This window comes from Mustela putorius, unplaced genomic scaffold, assembly GCF_011764305.1.
Source record: "Mustela putorius furo isolate JIRA1106 unplaced genomic scaffold, ASM1176430v1.1 tig00000759_pilon_pilon_pilon, whole genome shotgun sequence".
NCBI classification, from domain to species: Eukaryota; Metazoa; Chordata; class Mammalia; order Carnivora; family Mustelidae; genus Mustela; species Mustela putorius.
Genome location: NW_025421467.1, coordinates 9628026 through 9650328, shown reverse-complemented (window position 1 = coordinate 9650328; position 22303 = coordinate 9628026). Strand labels below are relative to the sequence as shown.

At 46.9% G+C, this 22303-nt stretch overlaps 1 protein-coding gene across 1 annotated transcript in view; it reads left to right on the top strand.

Annotated features, from left to right (window-relative positions):
* Positions 1-824: 824 nt before the first annotated feature.
* The window catches only part of SIM1 (SIM bHLH transcription factor 1), a 74166-nt gene continuing 52687 nt past the window's right edge, over positions 825-22303 (top strand). Inside the window, exons 1-8 of the mRNA XM_004767091.2 lie at positions 825-1448; positions 10898-10980; positions 14423-14512; positions 15035-15143; positions 15300-15385; positions 16095-16294; positions 16521-16627; positions 17293-17440. Of these exons, the coding sequence (XP_004767148.1) occupies positions 1274-1448; positions 10898-10980; positions 14423-14512; positions 15035-15143; positions 15300-15385; positions 16095-16294; positions 16521-16627; positions 17293-17440 (998 nt within the window). The 5' untranslated portion in view covers positions 825-1273. The remainder of the gene's footprint in view (positions 1449-10897; positions 10981-14422; positions 14513-15034; positions 15144-15299; positions 15386-16094; positions 16295-16520; positions 16628-17292; positions 17441-22303) is intronic.

The following is a 22303-nucleotide window of genomic DNA, read 5'->3' as shown; positions in this document are numbered from 1 at the left end:
CGCTCCTCTCTGCCGGTGGGAAGCCGAGAGGCCGGCGGAGTTGGATGGTAGGCATGAGTACAATTAAGAGGTGGGCGCCTCTGCACCCTTTGCCGCCGGCGGGGACCGAAGGTAGGTGAAGCGAAGACACCTTGCGCCCGCCCAGAGGCACCCGCAGCTCCGCGGCGGACCGGGAGAGGCCGGGACGCTCCCACCGCCCCCCTCCCCGTGCCTGCGAGGGGCTGTCATGAATGTGCCACCTGTTAACCTGGCGCTGCCGTGCCCGGCGTGCTGCCGCTCCCGCTGGGCAGGGAGAGCCCTGGGTCGCCTTGGGAGTCCCGAGGGACTTGATGCGTAAGTGCCACTTTTTGTGGAATCCCTGAGAGTTGAGACCCAATTTAGAGAGATAGCCGAATTCCAGATCTGCCCAACTGGGGCGCCTGAAAGGCGGCCTGAGCACTGTGGAGGAATTCTGATTTGTGGAACCCTGCTTTCTGGGACGTGCGACTGGCCTGGGCGCGGGCACGGGGACCGGCGACTGAGGGTCTGCTAAGTGTCTTCAAAAATATGCATTTTGTTATTTGGGCAACTTCCCAGGGGGCTGGAGAATGTGGTTGGCATGGAAGAGGGAATGCGAGCATTATTTGCAGGGGGCTCAGTCTCGCCCCTGATTCCTCCATATCTTAAACAAACAAACAAACAAACAAACATACGCACAAACAAACACGGAGCCTGGAGGGGCGCGCTGAGGCCCTTTCCGGCCGTTTTTCAGAATTCGGGGAGTGTATGGGTGATTGCAGAGCTGCAGATCCCTTATGCTCTGATGCTGTTGTCTTCACAGTGGCCTGAGAGAGTTGTCCGGCGTTCCTGTGCTTCCCAAGTTCTTCCCAAAGGAGCTCGGAGCCGCCTCAAATGCCTCGGGACTGAAGAGCAAACGTCGGGGATTATTATGTCGATTTTTTGGGGACCGGGTTTGGCCGCGCGGAACAGAAGAAAAGGCTGGCTTCTCAGGGGTCCCGCCGGCATTTGATACCCAGAGACTCCTAGGATTGTCCTGATTGCCGTGGATCAACAACTTTCCTACGTTCGCGTCCTGTATTTTTAAAGAAAATAATTTTCTCTTCGCTGCGTTGGTCTTTCACTGACATCAGTACACTGAAGCAAAGACTTCCGTCTCTTCATTCAAAGTAGGCTTTATGTGTTTGCCAATATGATCTCCAATTGAGAGTTTAATTTTGCTTTTGGATGAATCTGTGGAGCTTATGTTGTAAGAAGAAAGGGAGAACGAGACACAATGAAAGAGAAGTCCAAAAATGCTGCCCGGACTAGGAGGGAGAAGGAAAACAGTGAATTTTATGAACTGGCTAAATTACTGCCTTTGCCCTCAGCTATCACCTCGCAGCTGGACAAAGCATCCATAATCAGGCTCACCACCAGCTATCTCAAAATGAGAGTTGTGTTCCCAGAAGGTAAGTGACTCTGCCCAGATGGAATTTCAAAGGCAGAAGGGGTAGAGGTTTGCCAGTGAGTGAGCCTACACCACTGAACAGAAGAGTGCATTCACACGTACGTACACACTCTCTGCAAAGGGAAGTTTAGCGTGGCTGCTTGACTCAGGACCTCTCTGAACTTAGATTGCTGTTGCCTTTTTGTGGCCCTTTCTACTTCCCCATTAATACTTTCTCTCCCATGCATCGGATATGTTTGGTTGGGATGCAGCCCAACAGTGCTTTTGTCAACACTTCAGATACTGAGCTCAACTGAAAGTACAAGTAATCCAAACATGACTGACTGACTTGCTTTCTTCCTTTCTTTCTTTTTTCCTTTCTTTCTTTAATTCCTCTTGTTAGAATTGTATCTAGCAGGAGGCAGGAACATTGCCAAATTCTTGTATTTTTGCTCCATATAGATAGACCCATGGACATGGAACTAGCTAAGCTAATAATAATTTCTAAGTTTATAATTCTACAGAAGAGAGGCAGGCATATTTAGGAACAAATTTGTCCTGGATTTACCCAGTCTCTTGATTGCTTATAGCAAATTTATTCTGAGTTTTTGAGACACTCACAGATTCTGAAACTAACTCTGGGGCTTCATGATTTGCTACTCTGAGTTTGGTATTATCTCTGAGATAATAGGCTAGGATCCAAATACTTAAGGTTGAATCAAGAAGACTAGCCCGCTTGGAAACTTATCTTCTAGGAGGCAGGTTGGCAAATGGGTCCTGGGAAAATTGTCTTTTAAGGCCTAGAAGGAAGAACAGCTGAGCTGGTCATGATTTAAAACATGTATTTAGATGATCAAGATTCACTGTGTGACGACAGAGCAGCCTTCAAAGAACACTGCCCTGTATAAAACCATATATACTTACTAGGAGAAGAATACTTCTCTCTTCCTTCTCCCCATCCTTTCCTTTACCCACATTCAAATAATATGTACAGATTTTTAAAAAGTATTTTAGATGTGTCTTTGCTAGAGGAGAAAGATTGGGAAATATAAAGGAGAGAATACAAAACAAACAAAAAATTCCAAGAGAAAGAACCCTGTTTATTTACAAACCAGAATGTCTTATTTGACCCACAGAGGTTTATGTTATTGTTGATTTTGGGTGTTTGGGGTCTACTGTTTTCTTTTAAGGAAATGGGAAGGAAATAGCCATTATCAGGCTTGGAGTTTCACTTTGTTTGATCTTGACTAGAAGTTATTATCTGAATCAAAATCTCACAAAACATGTCGACAAATTAGCCAGGGGCACTAAAGGAAGACTTTCAAATTTTAGTTCAGTTTTACCAGAGAACTACAAGTAGTGTTATAGTTGTTTTGTCTTAAAGCAGTTCCTTGAACAGTCTCACTTGACCGTGGAAACCACAGGAAGAGAGAAATCAAAACCTAAAGTTACTGAAAAGTTTAAAAAAAAAAAGAAAGAAAAAGAAAGAAAGGGGGCACTTTTATAGTAAAAACCATATTTCCCATTCAAACTGTGCTGAGAATTGCTGGTGGGAAAAGTACTATTATGCTACACTGTCTTCTTCTTCTTCTTCTTCTTCTTCTTCTTCTTCTTCTTCTTCTTCTTTAAGAGATCTCGTTGTCTTTTATACTGTCAGCGCCTACTTTATAAAAATAAAGCTATTGCGAACTCGGCTGGCCGCGCTGTTCCTAACAGGATTATTAGCAGTGATTTGTCAGCCCCTGTGGTCTCAGTGGGCTCCCTTTCTGCGTGATTTCTAGCGGGTCTCGTCAATTATCAATGCCGATGTCGCTCGCTGTTTGATCAGAAGAAGCATATGGTGCTGCTTGTGGGGCTCCGGGTAATCGCGGGAGGAAAAGAATAGGGGATCGGCGTTCCCGTGCAGGCACAGAAAGAGGGCTGGGGGTGCCCAGGGAGTTGCCGGGCTGGGGGCGCTCGTCTTTGTCGCGCAGATCCCCTGCTGGCTCGGCCGGGAAGGTTTCCGGCTGGTTTTTGTTGTTTTGGTTTTGTTTTCTAAGAGAGCAAGCTGTCTTAAGTGCTAACTCCACAAATTATAAATCGCGTGATAAGTAGGAAGAACAGAAAGTAAGCTCTTAGCCAACTTCTTATTTTTAAAGAGAGCACTGGCGAAGACTCCCTCTGGGGTCCCCTTGGTGGCCGGCGGATCCCCTGTGGCTACTTTAAGGCGACTGTGCTTTCTGCAGCCCCCTCACCGGCTTCCAGAGCCCGGGCCCCTCCCCTCTCCCCTCTCCCGTGGACTCCTGTGAGTTTATGGGGAGGAGGGGATGGACGATGTGTGAACTCTGGGCACATCATTTATTTCTCCAGCTACTGTTGAGCTCATAACTCACTGGCAGTCTCCACCGGTGAGTTGGACAGGGTCATCCGAACAGCTGGCTCCTAGGGATGAGGTTTTAATTTTGAGGATAGAGCAGCTTCAAAAATCCAAAACCCAGACACAGCCCTTTAAAATTTTAAACGATAACAACAACCCCTCACCCCCCGCCAAAATCCCAACATCTTTCAAAGGAGTGGAATAATCATAAGCGGCAAAACCAGGCACAACCTGCAGAGGGTGCTAGATTTGGGTTCAGCTGTGCAGTGAAGACAGCGAGTAGACAAGACTGGGTCTGTGGCAGTGGGGGAAACTGGGTGCTTTCTGTGGAAGTAACCCTTTTTAGGAACGAGAAATGGAAAGAATTTGAAGATGTAGTTCATGTTTACATCTATCTTGATCCCATTCCAGAACATATAGGTCTTAAATTTTGTTCTAAGGATGGAGTAAAATATAGCTATTTCACCATGGTAAGCATTCTGTCACAAATAACATGGGGATTTTGCAAGGTATATAATCTAAAATAATCATAAATCTGATGACATCTCAGTTATAGACACAACAATGACTATAAAACGCCACCGTTTTGGTTCAGATTACATTTCATCTACAGTACTTATTAATATCAAAAGACTTAAATCAACAAACAGAAATCTTTCCATACTTATATCTGAAAAAATAAACAAATTCTTAAAATATAGCTAACCCCCCAATAGTTCCTATCTCCCCCAGGTTCCTGTAGATTCCTTGTCTAGGGGCAAACTTCAACTTTCACTTATCTGAGTAGATAAAATTGAGCTCTTTAAAGAAAAACGAGAGATTGAGAACATAGGAACAGTATATGGGTGACTGGAATAACTAAGAATAAAGCAATAGATCGGCGGCTTCATACTTTTAAAAAAAAACGCAGGAAAGATTACTGTGAAATCATTAAAACTGCGTATCTCCCATTGGCAGTATATTCCATTCTGAAATAACTTTGCAAAGAAAAAACTTGAGAAATGTATGTCTTTAGTGTTACCAAAGCTAGAAAAGCAGGATAAAAAAGAGAGATGGTGTGCTTTTGTGTGCAAAATAAGACAAACTCAACCAAAAAGACATATCTATTTGTTATCCAAATATAATACAGTTTTGACTGGGGGTGTAGTGGCTTGCTGAACAACCTTTGAAAGGATCAGACATGTTTTCAGATCTATAGCCAGTGGGAATCTTGGTAACATCACACTACCAATTCATTGTAAAGATGTCTTGGGAAAATAAAAATAATCACAGAATTGAAATTAGTAACTGTGCATGATAGGGAGTCCCTACAAAGGCTGGAAGGACAAGAATGATTAAAGAAACCTCCACAGACCCTTTCTATAATATTCACCTCAAGATTGAAATCATTAATCGCCTTATATTTTTTTTGAGGCCCAGAACTGAAAGAGAAAAAGAGGCCCCATTTCCCACGTGGATGGGTGATTTAAGGCTGTTTTTCTTGCTGCTCGGGGAAATGATTGAGCATTAGGTTTCCATGTTTATTTTCTTACAGAAGTTTTTCTCATTTAAAAGCCTTTAAGCCCAGTTTACGCTCCACGCTGGTTTTCTCTGTTTAATTCCAGTTTTGATGTTGACTTAAAATGTAGAGTGCAGAACTAAACTCCATACAGAACATTTGCAAGGCAGATTTATGTGCTAGAAATTGTAGATCAGATCAATGAAAAATATACTTTTATTTTCTTTAAAGGGAGTAGTGACTAATAAAAACAATCACAACAGCAAAACAGGGCATTATAAGCTATAGCAAGTTGCTTTTAAGCAGGGTACAATCGCACACCTGAAGCTAAAATCACACTAAATTTCCAGAGGACAAATATGATTTCTAGGGGAGTTATTTTTCAAACCTGGGGGAAATCTCGGCAGCTTGGAGCTTTTGCAGACACATAAGTGGACACAATTCGAGCCCACGGATTCTGGCTGCATTTCTCTATGTCGGCCCAGGTATTTCTCAAGAGAATGAGGTTTGGAGCCAACTAACACCTTATGAGGTTAGCTGTCCACCCATTGCCGGTCTCTGATTCAAGGAATTTTAAATTTTGCATGGGGGGAGGACAACCGTCAAGTATTTAGCAAGGGGGCTGGCTAATTAGTACTAAAACACTGTTCGAGAAGCGCGGGGCAAACTTTCTGCATGGAGTCTCCATCCGGGAGGCGGTCCGGTGCGGAGTCGCTCTTCCTTGGTGGCTCGGGACAGACTGGAGACAGAGACCTTGTAGAAACCTCTGCCGCGCTCGGGTACGCAACGAAGCACGCAGCGGGGAGAAGCCTGTATGCTGCAACTCGCAGGCCAGGTTGGCGCAGTGAGGCCCATTCTGTCCCGGCCGCGGGGGGCCGAAGCCGAGGGGGCGCCAGCTGGAATCTCCGCACGGTCCAGACTAGGTCTCTGCTCTCCAAGGTTCGAGGACGTTCCAGCTCGCCTGCCCAAGCAGAGGCCGGGCCGGTGCGGCCGTGCTCCCTCTGTTATTCGTGCTGCCCGGGCCACTGCCCCAAGGTCGGTCTGTTTAAACCCGAAGTCAAGATCCTGCCGGAGCGGACCGTAGTGCGGCGGTCGAGTCCGGCCGCAAAATGGAACACAAGCCTGACACGCCTGAACAGCGGGGCAACCCCGTCCGCCCACCCGCGCCTGCCTTTGGGGCGATGGCATTGTCCCTCCCGGCCACTTTTGAAGACCTGGAGCCCTGGGGAGACACCACTTGACGTTTTTCAGTGTCACGCAGGCACTGTTGTCAACCCCGAGTGCATTTTCGTCCCACAGTTTACTGAAACCCTTTAGCTCCTGTTCCTTCGCTGCAGCCTATGACGCCGAAGGCCAGCTTGGCTGGCCTGCTCCATCCCAACTTGGAAGCCCTAGCTCCAGGGCCAGAGCTCAGCAAGGGTGCAGAGACAATCAATGCTGTGACCATCAGTCTCCACCCCAGATTTATAACTAACATTAGTGGATTCCCGGGGCGCGGCCAGGGGTCTCAGAGGCGCGCATGGGAGAGCACGGCACTCACTGCCATTGCGGATTGCAGAACACACAGGGGAGTTCGGGACACACACACGGTAGGGTCCTGGCTGCTGCGCGGGACAAAGCCCGCCTGGCGTTGGATCCTCGCGCTCAGGAGGTTGGCCACACCCTCCAGGTGGCCGGAGGGGGCCTCAAGCGGGGAGGGTCACAGCGCCGGAGGCTTGAGGGTGGGTATGCCTAGACACAGGAAGCAACCTTCTATCCAGTGACCACTCCTGGCTGTCTAAGGGCTTGTCTAAAGGCCCCCAATCTCCGTCCCTCTCTTCCTCAGTGAGCACAGCTTCTGAGGCCCCAGAAGCCCTAACAGGAAGACCGATAAGTTGCTGGACAGGGGTGGTGGAAGGAGCCCAGGTGGCTGAGACAAGTCCCCCCGGGACCCTATGTTAGGAGCAGAGTTTGGAAGGGCTTTTCCCATTTCAATCACCAAGTTGTGGTCAGATCCTGGGACAGCTCTTCCAGTCCCCTTCCAATTCCTATACTGCCTAAAAGGTGTATCAGGATCTGCAGTCAGATGAAGCTTTCTGGGAACTACTATAAGGAGGACACATTTCTACTGAGATATAGTTTATTTATTAAAGAAAAAGGGAAAAGAACAGTAGACCAAGCTCTTCTCTTCCTCCTCTTCCTGTCTGAGTGAAGGAGGCACTGATGCCAGGTCTGTAATCTATATTTTGTCAAGGGCATGAAATTCATTCCGAAGGAAAAGCTGGATCAATTTATTTTTGCTGCTTGTAATAACACAGCTGGATGATGCTTTGAGCTCACGCTAGACTGGGGCTCATCATTCATTCGCCAAGAACGGGCCTAAATTGTGCCTGTGGGATTAGGTCAATTTTAGTGGATCTACTTCGCCTCATTTGGTTACTAATTGGTTTCTTGTTTTATAAATCGAAATCTCATTTTCAGGAAATTACAAAACCCGTGCAGTCAGTCCATTGAGGTAATCCTTGGGTCAGGGGGTATTTAAATGGAAATGCCTCAACCGAGCACTGAGGGTAAGAGTGAAACTTCGCCCGGGGTTTTCACATGAAATGTGAGCTAGCCCTTTAGATCCATAATAGATACATCCCTTCTAATACTACTTATGTAAATATGATAAACCAGACTTTAAGGAAAGAGCGGGGAGGGGAGAAGCAAAATTTATCTGCTAAGGTTAATGTGGCATATCTTGGAAATCTTCCAAAATAGATTATGTTTTCCTTTGTCTTCGGCCACTTTAGCTGGGGAAAATCCTTTTGTCTAAAACCCGATTTAGTTATCGCCTCCCTCGCAGAGCTCCTTTTCTCCTTTGCAAAAGCCCGTTCCCTCGGCCTCACCGAATTACAAGAGAATCTTTAGATCTTGTTCCCACTGTAATCCTGCCGCAAAGGGAGCTGGTTTCCTCCTCATTTTAAACAGACAATCAAAGGATTTGTGAATTTTCTGCGGTAGGTCAAGTGCAGAAACGAAATCTCAGCTTACCCCCCTCGCCAACTGAAATTGGGTGCGGGAGCGCGTCACCGCGGGCAGGAGGTGAGGGGGTCCGGGGAGAGGGGTCCCTGGCCCACTGCGGGATTTTCGGGAGGCCCAACCCTTGACCCGGGGCTTCCGAAGGTGTTCTGGGAGGGCTGAAGGGCGAGCTCAGCCCTAGGATTAGGTCAGGAAAGCCTGGCAGGTAGAGGAAGGCAGCCAGTGCCTTATAAAACATTAACCCAGACCAAACCGTGCGGCGGCGAGTTCAACCGCAAACATAGAGGAGGCAATGCTCCGTGAAAGCAAAAGGTTCCCTAAAAGGTGTGGGGGTAGAGGCAGGGGAGGGCGAGGGAGGCCCCTGTTAACCTGCGCCAGGCGGGTTGTTTAGTAACCTGCGGGGAAGTCTTATTTTCCCCTCGTAGGCGCATACTAATGAGGCCGCAACCCGAGACAACAAACAGCAGAGGCTGGCGCTGCGGTTCGGAACCAGTACTTAACCCCGAGCCCAGCTCGGGGATTTTCAAATGATTCGGGTCGGGAGGCCGTTCCCGGGCTGTTTCCAGCCGACTTGGGAGAACTTCACCATTTTAGAATAAAGACGTTTGCTGGCCCCAAGCGCAAGCTTCGCACCCTTCCGGAAGACCAGATTCCAGACGCGAGGAGGCCTCTGCCTGCTCCCCGGGCGCCGGGAGCGTCCCGGCCCTTCGCCCCCGCGCAGCCTGGCGCTTCCAGGCCTCGGCCGGGCCCGGGCGCCCACCGGCCAGCGCCACCCGCGTCCCCGGCTCTCCCAGCAGGTTCTTTTCCCTTTCCCCCAGTTTGGCCTCCTCACCCAACAACCCCCATCTTCCTTTCCGCCACTTTTGTGTGTGTGTGTGTGTGTGTGTGTGTGTGTGAGCAACGATGAGAAAAATGAACGCGTCGTGCCGGAAAACCAGGCTGGATAGCTTGGCCGAGACCCAAGCAGCGAAGGGAAGGTGACACGGCGGAGGGGTGGGTACAGGTGGCTGTGGCGGAGGCTCTCCTAAACAGTCCAGGAGGACCAAAGCATCTGGGCCGTAGTGTCACTCCTGGGAGGGAAACTGGGGCGGGCTAAAGAGGCAGGAGGGATTGACGAGAGGCGAGGGAGGGAGAGGAGTCCGGCGGCGGGCGGGGAGCATCAGTGTTTGCAGAGCGGTGGGGAAATCGTTAGATTTATTTAGATGTGCAAACACCCAGAAAGACCCGATTCGAGCTTAAGGGGCGCTCCTGGTTACTCGTTACCAGGGTTTTGATCGCTTGCTTAGGAAGCAGCTTCTGGCCAACACATTTTAAGAGTCCAACTCCATGTTTTATTCCGAAAGATCCGCCCTCACCCCCATATTACAATGTGAGTGTGTCTGTCACTGTGTACTTCATGGTGATTTGTACTTTAATGCAGCAAATCAGTAAATCACCCCTCTTTTTGTCATGTTAAACCTTGTTTATTGGTGGAAGAATAAAAGAGTTTAACTACCTAGTAAAATTAATTTCAGCAGCAACACTGTTAAAAAAAATATTACCTGTAAGTAGTTACAGGTAGTATAACCTCTGTCTTAAGTTTCCTCTGCCTTTTTTTTTTTTTCATTTTCTTTCTGCAAACAGGTACTATAGCAGATTCCGTATTAATTTTTTAAAACATCAGCCATGGGTATGCAGAGAATTGTATTTTTTTAGGCATCATCGGAGAAATGATTTCTGGCAAAGCCTGGAAAGATCTTAACGTGGTAGCATCCAGGAGAGAAAGGGGCTGTCTTTGTTAATAGATGGTGCCTGGGAAGTAGAGAAACTGAATGATTGTCTATATCCAATAGGGAACAGGAAATATTGCTTAAGATGGTATAAGCACTTGAAAGCAACTTCAAAAAAAGGGTATACTTTTTTTTTTTTTGAAAGGCAAGGTTAGGATGTGTAAATCGAGGGCTGGCTCAGGGTGGGAAGAAGGGGAAGCAGAGGAAGAAGGATTGTTCAGGGATGTTGGTGCTGGGAACCATCCGCAAGCAAACGGATTTCTACGGAGGGAATCGAAGTCAGAGGGCTAGGGGAGGAAAATGGCTGGAGAGCCTGGCAGCCAATGAGAAAGCCCACCAAGGACCAGCTGGACCCTGCTCTAAGCCTCAGGTACTCGCTCCTGGCACTTGCTGGATGTGCGGACACACTCGGCCTCCTGATAAGGAAGATGATGACACTTTGGGAGAGAAACAGTGTCCCTCACCCCTCTAACCACACTAGTGAACCTATGCAAAAGTTAACCGCGGGGGTTCGGTGTCTGCCCCTTCTGGACACAGGCGGTCCTCAAATTCAGCCACTTGGGGTACTGCCAGGAGGGGCTCTCAGCCAGGGCCCTGCCCTCCCGGAGAAACCGACGCCGGTCGGGGAGAGGGAGCCTGACCTCTAAGCAGTCCTTTATAAGTCGAGAGGGCGGGGCCGAAATTTACCCGCTTGCGTCCTAGGAGGTCCCGGTGCGGTCGATCTCGGAGGGTATCGGGTCGTGTGTGCGAACTTGGGGGGTGTGTGACAATAACGGAGAGATTAGACTCAAATTGCTAGCCAGGTCAGAGTCCCATCGCTAAAGGTTGTCTCTTTGTCTCTACAGGACTCGGCGAGGCGTGGGGCCACTCGAGTCGCACCAGCCCTTTGGACAACGTGGGCAGAGAACTGGGCTCCCATTTGCTCCAGGTAATGGCCCGTCAGCACACAGGCTTTGAGGGCTCAGGTGCCTGGCCCCGCACTGGGCTTCTTGATCTTTAGGGAAATGGGATGGGTCCCAGACGTGGCCTTCTTGCAGTCCCTACAGCTCCTTCCAAAATTAAAACGTTGAGCTCTTAACCTCATTGGGTGAGGATGGCACCTCTCCAGGCAGAGAGGGAGGCAAGGTGACAATGAGCACGCTAGGTTTAGAAGGGAGTCCCTCAAGGTCCCAAACCAGGATGGCTGAACCGAGGGAGGTGGCCATTTGACACCATTCCGCCAAAAGAACCGAGCACGCTGGGCCAAGCTGCAAAACCACCAGAAATGAAGGATTTACACAGGAATAACGGGAATCTGGTAGAAACGCCCATCAGTGCTTTCAGTCCACACATTCCAGATCCAGCTGGGTCTGCAACTCTTTCGTCTCCTCCCTGTAGCTTGCGAGCTCCCTCCTCTCTCTCCTGAAATCTCACCCCAGGCCAGCCCAGCCCGCGTGCAGACCCTAGCCTACAGACATACAGCTCCCCAGGTAATGAGTTTACCCAATGTGGAGGCGCCCATTACAGCGTTGTTTGCAGTGTACACCGTTTTAAATTGCCCGTTGCCCGTTTAAGTCGCATAGCAAATATTTAAAATAGCAAAACTCCCTGTGGCATTTTTAGGCTTGACACTTGTCTCCCACCCTCTACCCCCTTATCATTATCCATGTCCACCGCCAGCTCCTCATGTGGGAGCCTCAGACCCAAATAGCACCGTGAGACTCTGAGCGGCTTCTTCCCCGTGGGCCGGGCAGGACCCGCATCTCATGTCTTCCCCGTCCCGCTGCTGCTACTTTGTCCCCCTCACCCCCCACCCCAGTCCTGGAGACAAAAGAGATTCTAGTGCCACAGAGCACAGAAAGGCCAGTGTAAGCATTCCCTCACAGGCCTGGCCTGTGGCCTCCAAACCTCTGAATTAAATAGAAAGGCCTTGTCAGTCTCCTTTCTCAGAGACACCTTCGTCAGTTGTTGCTCAACAACACTCTCCCGCCATCTTTCCATGCTCCCCTCTAATGTCCCTCATCAAAATAAAGGAAAGAACAAAACCCAAACAATCTTCCACTCCTTCCAGTTCTTGCCCCGTCTTTTCCCTCTCCATCCCACACTTCCGGAAGAACTTAATTATCCTCTCAGTTTCCTCACTCACCTTGCTCCCCTCACTTCCACACCCCTGCGGTCTGGCATCTCTCCTAACTGTTGTGCTCTGCCAGGCTCTATCACCTTTTGATATCAGCATAAGGATGCTCATCTCTTACCCTGCCTGACTTTGTTTATTCCACAAATATAGGAGGGCCAAGTATGTGCCAGACAGAAAGTCCTGCCCACATAGAGTTTACATTCCAAGGCCAGCAGCCTTGCCAACCCAGACAGGGACATGACGTAGTATAACAGGTGCTGTGGAGAAAAGTAAGAAGGGGAGGGAGGGGCTGGGTTTGAGTAGTACCACTTAAAATGGGGACATTGCAGAGGACCTCACTGAAAAGAGAACCTCTGGGGAAATCCCTGACAGAGGCGATACTGCTTACTCAACATTCACTCTCTCCCTTGGCTTCTAAAGTAGCACAATTTCCTAGATTCTTCTCCCTCTCTGCTTGCTCCTCTGGTTTCCCCACTGCTCTCTGGCTACAAATGCTGGCATTTCTCCAAAGTTCCACCTCTGTTTCTCCTCTCACAGCTTCAAGGCCTCAGGGTAATCTCAGCCAACACCATCACCTCAACTTCTTTCCCACATTTGCATGACTCCAGCTGGTTTTCAGGCTAGACACCCTTCTGGAGCTCCAGACCGTTCTCTCTTACTGCCAACTGGATATCTGCATCAACCTGAAGTTTAGCATCTCCAAGACAAGGATTCATTTCTTCCCTCCTCCAGTCTTCCACTCATAGAAAAACTCACCATGCTTCCCTAAATTTTCAATCTGGGCTTATGGTGTTAGCCTCTATTCAATGACCTTGAAGTCACTCTAAGCTTCTCTTTCTGCCACTGTTAAATTCCACAACTAGAACCATCTTTGACTTAAACTCTCCCTCTTCCTCATCTGCCTGTGACCACCCAATTTTAGGGTCAACCACCTCTGAAATCTTCATCCCCACTTTTTCCTCCTATAGATCACTGTCCACATTCTGCCATTAAAAATCAAAACAAAATGAAATATAGACACTAGCGTGTGCACGCACACACCCCTAAGCATGCTATTTCCCCTCCTTACCTGCTTAGAAACTGCTGGAAACCTGATGCCTACAGGAACATCTCTGAATTCCTCTGATTGATATCTCAAACTCTCCCGAAAACCCGGCACTGGTGTACTTTCTTAGCCCATCTCTGGCACACCAAGTCCCTCATGCCTGAGTACACCAGATACTCCCTCCTGCCCCCCAATCCCTGCCAAATCATTCCTTCTACCTAGGATACCCTTTCTCTCATCTCCAGTTCAAACGTCCACTTCAAGGCTCTGTCAAAGAGTTCCTCTTAGGCCCTCTGATTCTCCCCCAGGCCTCTGGCCACTCAGCCTCTGGGCCCCTACAGCCCTGTCTCTTTAGCTGTGCTGCCATCATGTCTATCTTTAGCGGGTCACTGCTGCTGGACTTCCAGCAATTTGAGAGCAGAATCTGACGCATCCTTATGTCCCCATTGCCCGGACTAAAGCCTCATTCACAGAGATAGGGGGATAGGAAAAGTCTAGGATAGGAGTTTCTTTCACGGAAAGTCTGTCAGTTTGATGCATCAATGTAAACACACACATATGTGAACACTACACCACTACTCTTACAGACTTGCTGCCTGGAAAGCCTCTCATTTCCTAAACCCCCTTTCCCAGATTCTTTCTGGAGCTACTAGGCAGCTGCCTTCTTTCTGTCTACAAACTTTTCAGACTACCAGCCCTTCCATATGGCTCAGTGCCCATTTCCCAAGCCCTGCTGGTACTCTTTCCATTATAGGATGCTGCCATTATGGAGTCCTCCAAGACTGACACAGGAAACCTTTCATTCTTTCAGTGATCATCCAAGAACATCCCCAAGAACCTACCCACCTCTTTTTGTAGGCTGTGGTCCCTGTCCCCTATGTGTGTGTGTGTGTGTGTGTGTGTGTGTGTGTGTGTGTGATAGATATCCATTATATCCATATAGATATAGATATCCATTTTGGTGGATCCTGAGTCTTGGAGGGCAGTAGTCTTGACTGCTCCTTCCTCCGGGCGTCTCCCAGTGGGCCACATATCCCAGATGCTTACATATTTGGATGAACAAGAGAGGGACTCTTGTGGCAGGTATTCTATGCCTTATGTCCTACCAGCTTCTCTACCCTCTCTGTCCACTCTTCTGGCTGAACATCTCTCGTGTTCAGCCCCATGGCCCAGGGGGCTGACTATTCAACTCTGTTTCTATCTCCCTAGACCCTGGATGGCTTCATCTTTGTGGTGGCCCCAGATGGGAAGATCATGTACATCTCAGAGACAGCCTCAGTCCACCTGGGTCTTTCTCAGGTAGGTGAGTGGTCCATACCTCCAGCCTTCCATGTTTATACTGAGAGCTGGAGACCCACAGTAAGGGTCGGGGTGCGTTCCCAAAGCTCTTATATGTGCATTTCTGGAACTGGAAACATCTCAGCTGGCAGATCTGCGTCTCCTTTTTCCTCTACTTCCCTATTCTCACCCCTTATTCTGTTACCTTTTAGAGTTCCTACCATAAGTCAAACACCATGGGTGGCGGTTGCTTACTAAAGTCTAAAAATGTCTAAAAAAGTCTAAAGATGTGTTCACTTGAACATTGTCAGAGAACTACTACTGCTAGTACTACTATTACTGTAATTACTATTACAGTAATGAGGAAGCTGAGGCTTAGATAGACTGCAATAGGTAGCCAACCACACAACTGGGTTAAAACTCAGGGCTGACCCTGAAGCTTTCGCTCCTGTCCTCACAGCCCTGTAGACACCCTGGTCCAATCTTCTAGCCCTGCATGGGCATTCCTCCAACTCGGAGAAGCTGATACCCCCCTCTTTACAGGTAGAGCTGACTGGGAACAGCATTTACGAATACATCCACCCCGCGGACCACGACGAGATGACCGCGGTGCTCACGGCCCATCAGCCCTACCACTCTCACTTCGTCCAGGGTAAGCGGCGCGAGCCTCTGACACTTGGGCCCATCTCCCTTGGCTTGTGGCTTTTCCCCCCCTTAGGCAAGGCAAGGGCGGGGGCAGGGACTGGGTCGCGGCACCACCCATCTCCCTGGCTCACAGCCTGCCCCTCCCTCCGCTCCTCTCTCCCAGAGTATGAGATCGAGCGCTCCTTCTTCCTGAGGATGAAGTGCGTCTTGGCCAAGAGGAACGCGGGCCTCACGTGCGGTGGCTACAAAGTGCGTGGCTGAGAGGGACGGTCCGACCCGCGTGTAGGGGAAAAGGGCAGGACAAGAGGAGCTTGCGGCGTGGGAGGGACATTGCTGCGTCCCCGACTGCCCCGACGGCATCCCCACCCCCGCACGCGTCGCAGCGCTGCCTGCCCGGGAACACCTGGAGAGTTGTCATTTGTGAACACTTGGCGGCTACTAAGTTTTAAGACTTAGTTTCACTGTGTCCGGTTAAGGCCGGGCCGCTGGGACTCTTAATCTGGGGCTTAAAATGGGCTTTAGGGGTGTGCAAAGCGTCTGAAATGGTGGGTCATTTTTGCGGATTCTAGAGTTTACGCACAGCGTCAGATTCCGACCCCAAGGGGTTATGAACCAGAGCTTTAGCTCGAATCCATGGTTCTCCGGTTCGGTGAGATGAAGCACGATTAGAATGCAGGTTCCAGAGCCCCACTATCCGCTTTTGAGGAGTTCGGGTCGGCAGGTGTTGCCAGGCCTCTGCATTTTTACACGCTCTCAGGTGGATTCTGTGGGGCAGGACAGTCATTTCCTTGAGACGCTGGTGCTCCAATAACTTTGGACCTCTCAGTGCGGGGGCGAGGCCCACCCGGCCTTTGTGGCCCCGGGGGGTCGCCGAGTATTTCAATCCCTTACCCACCTTTTTGGAGACGTTTCCGGGTTGGGGCTGAGTCTCTCCCCCACCTTTCACCCTCCGCTGCAGGTCATTCACTGCAGCGGCTACCTGAAGATCCGCCAGTACAGCCTGGACATGTCCCCCTTCGATGGCTGCTACCAGAACGTGGGCCTGGTGGCCGTGGGCCACTCGCTGCCTCCCAGCGCCGTCACGGAGATCAAGCTGCACAGCAATATGTTCATGTTCCGCGCCAGCCTGGACATGAAGCTCATCTTCCTGGACTCCAGGTGGGGGGCCGAGGCGGGAAAGGATCACGCTAGCGGGAGAGGGGTCTTGCTCAGTGACTGAGAGCTCTTCCTCGACCTTCTGAGCCCATTCTGCAGACGGGGCGACTCACGCGGCCCTGCGGAGGGGGGCGGGAGCCCAGGTCTGAGATGGCTGTCCCGGGCGGGGCGGGGTGGGGGGGGTGCATCCCGGCTCTCTGAGCTCATCCGCGAGGACTGCTCTCGGCAGAGTGGCGGAGCTGACGGGGTACGAACCTCAGGACCTAATCGAGAAGACTCTGTACCACCACGTGCACGGCTGCGACACCTTCCACCTGCGCTGCGCCCATCACCTGCGTAAGGCACCGCTGTTGCCCGCACGGGTCTCAGCCCCGCGCGTCGCGGGGCGGGGAGAGGGCGTGATTTCAGTCCGCAGTGATCGGAAGGGTGGGAGCCCTGCTCGCCGGGTGGTGGTGCGAGGCCCTTGCCAGGGAGCGGCTGCTCCAAAGCTGAGACCAATCTTGTTTCTCTCATGTCCCCGGGAAGAGTTTCCGAGTTTCTGGGTAAATTTCCCCCAGGAGGGGTTTTATGCTTCCCCTCCTGCCCGCTGCACACCTCACTGAAGACAGGAATAAAAACTGAAGCTAGCCCACTTGACTCACGTGCACCGACCTGCTTCGGCTTTTGTTAGAGCTTTGCTTTGAACTTAATTTCGAGGAACAGGGACCCTGAGTCTCTTGAGTTCAGCTGCCCAGACCCCACCTTCCTTAGTTAGAAAGCTGAAAGGGGAAATCCCTCAATTTTAAGCGTCCCCCACCCCTTTGCCAATCGTTAGGGACTGGAGGACGTGATGCAAAGTAACAGAACAATCTATTCCTTTGGGAATGTAGGGGTTGTCTCTCCCTCCTGCCTGGGCACGATTAGGGCCCATAGGGACCCGCACTCCCACCGCCAGGGGTTGCATTTGGGCCAGATTAGCAGCTGATTCTTCACTCCCAGCAGCCTTTTGTCTCTCCCATCAGTGCTCGTGAAGGGGCAGGTGACCACCAAGTACTACAGGTTCCTGGCGAAGCACGGTGGCTGGGTATGGGTGCAGAGCTATGCGACCATCGTCCACAACAGCCGCTCCTCCAGGCCACACTGTATCGTCAGCGTCAACTATGTCCTCACGTGAGTGCAAGTCTGGAACACTTCGCCCACTCCAGGCAACCCTGGTCTCCAAGAGGGTGGTGGGCACTGCGGGTTAGAGGAGACTGGGGTCCACTGGGGCGCAGGCAGGTTCTGAACCCACAGCAGGCTGTGCTGGGAGGCGGCAGCTTGAACACGTTTATCTTTACAAAGTTATATTCCAAGGAAAGATTTAGGAGTTTTTCCATCTACAGTCTATATTTGCTTCCTGCTCCCTCTCTCTCTTTTAACCTTTTAAGCGAACTCTGCATTAAATAAAACTTAATGCGGCAGAAAGAAAAAAGAGGGAGGGAGAGAGGAAAGGGTCCGACGTACGGAGCCATTTATGGTTAACAAACAGGACATCTGGTTCACTTTTTCAAATCTGGGTTTGAAGTTCTTAATTTTAACCAGAGACTCCAAAGTTAAGAGTTCTGAGAGAATGATTCTTCCGTTGAAACGCAATGGGGGTTTAAGTGACCAGGCGGGTGTGAATTTAACCTCCAGAAAGCAAAGGGACCCAGGCTAATGCCACGAGTCTTGGCGGGTGCCCAGGCCCCACGCGTTCTGGGACCGTCTCACGAGGTGAGGAGCTGGCCTCGGGGTGCCAGCAACGGGCACAGTTGACTGGGCTGGACGGCCTTGGTGGTGGCAATGGAACCTTATTCTTTCTAGAAACAATAATCATTTCTGGTCCGCGGTGTGGCCCGGCAGGCTGATCACGTGGCCTGGTGTGCGGCTGGTGAAGAAAGCGCCTTCTGTATAATGTTTGTGAAGTTGAATTGCTCAGGTTTGAAGCCTTTATGAAGAGCCCTTTTGTGTGCACAGTTTCTGGGTTTTTTTGGGTAGTCACTGAAATTCTTGTGATTTTAGGGGACCTCAGGAGTTATTTACTCTGGAAGCATTGACACACCCAGCGCTTAGTAGAAATGCTATTTTCTCATTGGGAAGTTAGTTAAGGGTTTCTGTTTGGAATCACACTATACTAATAGGCCACGAGGACTCTCCACTCATTCTACCTCGTTTTAAATCACCAAATTAAAAATGTAGTGCTTGAAAATATGGTGCTTGGAAATAGACTATTTACTCTGTGGCCTGTTTAATAAGAAATTTTAATTCAATAGACTTCAGAAATGACTTTGGTTTAAATGAGGATTCAGTATTCAAGAATAATAGCTGGTTATTAAGAGGAATCTTTTTATTCCTTTCATTTAATAAATGGCATTAAAATAAATACTGTTGGGTTTTTGTAGTAGCAAGAAAGCTGTGGATTTTAATACAGAGCCGAAAACATACCAATATTTTGGGTATCGTGAAATAAAACCGTCTATTTTATGAATGCATTTTTTATATTATCAAAGTACACATAAGGGAAAATGGCAAAGCATAATTCATAAAATAAGCCACTCTGTGAAGCAAAAGTATTAAGGAGTGAAAAATTATGTCTGCTTACCATGGAAAGGAAATGGACATTCTTTAAGAAGGTGCTTTGTATGGCTGAGACATCACAATTCTTATCCATGCACTCTGTTCTCTGGTGGGTGCCTGTGGTTAGTAATCATTTTTTATCAAACAGCAGGGTATATAGTCACACAGACCCACATAAATGATCAGAATGCAAGTTAGACCTCCCAAAGGGTAAGCTTAATTTATGTTTGGAGTCATTTTGAAATATTCTGTTCTGTTTTCCAGTGGATAAGTGTACTTCCTTTCTTCTCTTGACTCTGTCCTTCAGTTCACACACTTCTCCAGAGCTGCAGGATTAGGCTACCAACTTTATATCAGATTAAAAAGATGTAATGAGGATAAATGATTTTCAGAAGGAAAAATAGCAAGGCTCATATTTTTCTCAATGTTTTATACCTCGGAATGAAAATGGAAATAAACACACAGAAGCACGCAAGATGAAAAGCTGAAATTGATTACCCTTTTATGAGCCTCAACTCCAATCCTTTGTATAAAAATTCTTAAGACAATTTTTATAGCTGCAAATGTGGAAACTGCCTTAGACGAAATGTCATCAAGTGGCTCTGTGTGTGTTGACAGGATTTTCATAATGAACAGGTTGCAGTTTGTTTGATGTGTATATCACACATCTGGCTGGAAGTTACTAATTTACATTGTCTTAGCAAATTAAATAGATGGCTATTGATTCTCTATGGTAGCAGTGAACTACCACATACATTTGTTCTCAAGGCTAGTTCTCTTTGCAGCCTGAGAATGATAAGTGAATTCTTTCCAAATATACTACCTCAAACAATGTACTTAAAACCACAATTGGGCAGGCCAGATGTTTTCCCAATTTAGACATGTTAGTAGCATACATTTTTCAGGGATTGTCGTATCATGAAAGTAGAGAGAATTTTAAATAAGCATTGGTTATATGAAGGAGTGACATTGATGGAAGCTGCATTCATAAGAAACTCATTTTTTCAAATTTCCTGATGGCCAATTTATCGTTGAAGTTAAAACATGCCTAGAAATACTCATCATTATTATCTGACAAAAGTGATGATGAATAGAAATATTCAGTAACCTTGTTCTAATAAGCAACCGCATCTGCGAATACAGGCATTTTAGAGGCTGAGGTAACCATCTTTGTACGACCATCACACACGTGTTGGTGTTCTGAAAATCTACAGAGGAAAGGGAGAGGACACTATGATTAAATTTTTAAAAACTCTTTTAGTTTTTCTCTGGGTGCTTGAGGGTCCCTAAAGCTTATACAGCTCTTCATTAAAACTCAGAAACAAAAACAAAACAAAAGGCTTCTCTCAAACCAAAAGACTGACCAGTTCGTGATTTTCTGTAAGACACACATACCTGTTAGCTTTATGTTCCACATTGAAAAAAAAAAATCATTCTTATAGGTCTTGAGTGCCCATGGGCTTTGAAATAAGTGTTCAGTAGGACAGGCCACTCTCCCTGATTATTTTCAGGAGGATAGATGAATGGAGATACTGTCTAGTAACACTGAATGTTGGGGAAAGTCCAGACAAGTATGAAGAGTATAAGGAATTCTGTGTAAAAACTGAGTAATTTTCTTATATTCATATTTCCTTGGGTTTGTTTAATTAGTAGTACTAAATATTCATAGCCAGTTCAGATGGAAAACATTAGTACTCAATGTGAAGAAAATTGAAATTGTGGAACAACCAATAAACTATGAATAGTAATTTCTAGAAAAATTAAGAAGAATCTTGATTCTTTTTAGGTTATTAAACTTCATATGTTATAAAAATAAAACTTTAAAAATCTACTTTTAAGGATAAATCATAGAAGTATAAAAATCGCATTTTAAAATGTTTAAGGACATCAATTTTTCAAACATACAGAAAAATTGAGAGATGAGTACAGTGAATACCCACACATCGTCTATAATATAAGCCATTTTTGTTTTATCTCCTTTTCTATCTATATGTATGTCTCTCTGTATGTGCATTCTTTTTCCACGAAATTATTTCAAAGTAAGCCACAAACATCATGATTCTTCATCTTAAATAACATTCTCTTACATAGTTACTGTACCATTTATAGCGGCACATGTGTGTAGAAGGTTACAAAAATGTTCATGAGATCTAGTTTACTGATGCCATTAAAAACAATCTGTCACTGACATTCATCAAGTACTCACTGATATATGACCTCAGTAAGTTGACTGATAGTTGGTGTTTCGTGAGGGGACTTCCATGGGATATAGTTGTAAATGCTAGTGTATTTTAAATTAGACTTCTAGTAAGAATTATAAGTTAATACAATTCTGACATTGTTCTCTGGAAAGTAAAAGAGAGAGATTTTGAGAGTTATTTTGGTAACTTGGGAATCACAGACTTAATATCTTTAACCATTTTTTGTTGGTGAGGGAGGCTTCTCTGCGTACATCCTAAGTTTAGGATCGAATGTTGTTTTAGTGGAAAATCTCACAAACTGCTTTAGAGTGATTCATCGAACACATAGGAATTTTCTATGTTAAAATTTCTATTTCAGTGTTATAAAAAGCAGAACAAATAGACAATTTGAATTAGTGGTCTATGCAACACTACCTGCTGAGTAATCCTTTGCATTTATAGAAAAGTTTGAGCAAAATGCCAAAGGAGACATAACTTCCTTCATGTAAAAGAAAAAAAAAGGGGGTCTCTACATTGTAATTATTGCAGGTCCAATATTTTTGCTTTTCTTTTCACAAAACATCTGTAGTTCCCACATTTATTTATTTATTTATTTTAAAAATATTTTATCTTTTTAGTTACCACATTTAAAGAGGGTCTTTAAGTATTATCATATTCTGTGACTATAAAGCCTTATGTATAAATTTATCACAAGGCAGCAGATGTTAAAATATGTTCATGTTAGTTTGCTCTTTCAAGTGTATTGATAGTGCTGAGTGAAGTTCAGCATTTAAATTAAAAATTATATTTTTATTAATTTAAATTGTTATTACTACTAGGAAAGTTTAGAAAATGCTTTTTAAAAACTTGACCAACAATATATAAAGTTATAGAAATAGATTTTATTTCTCTGGTTAACAAAACCATTTTTTATATTATAAATAATGTCAAATAATGTCAAATGCCTTTTGACTTAACAAGCCATAGCAAAATATAAAATAATTTACTCTCATGCTTTGGATTTGTGGAGCACTAGTTGCTTAGATTTAATTTTTTGATCATTAAAAATAATAATCATGCTCTAATGTATACCCGTAAATTAGATTGATCCTTAATTGTGTTTAATCTTTATTATAATAATATTGAACATCAAAGCCCCAGTTGTCCTTTTTAAAATGATCTTTTAAGTAAGTGACTGATTACAGAAATGAATTGAAGACACATTTGTATAAATGGTAATTTTTAACAGTAAAAACTA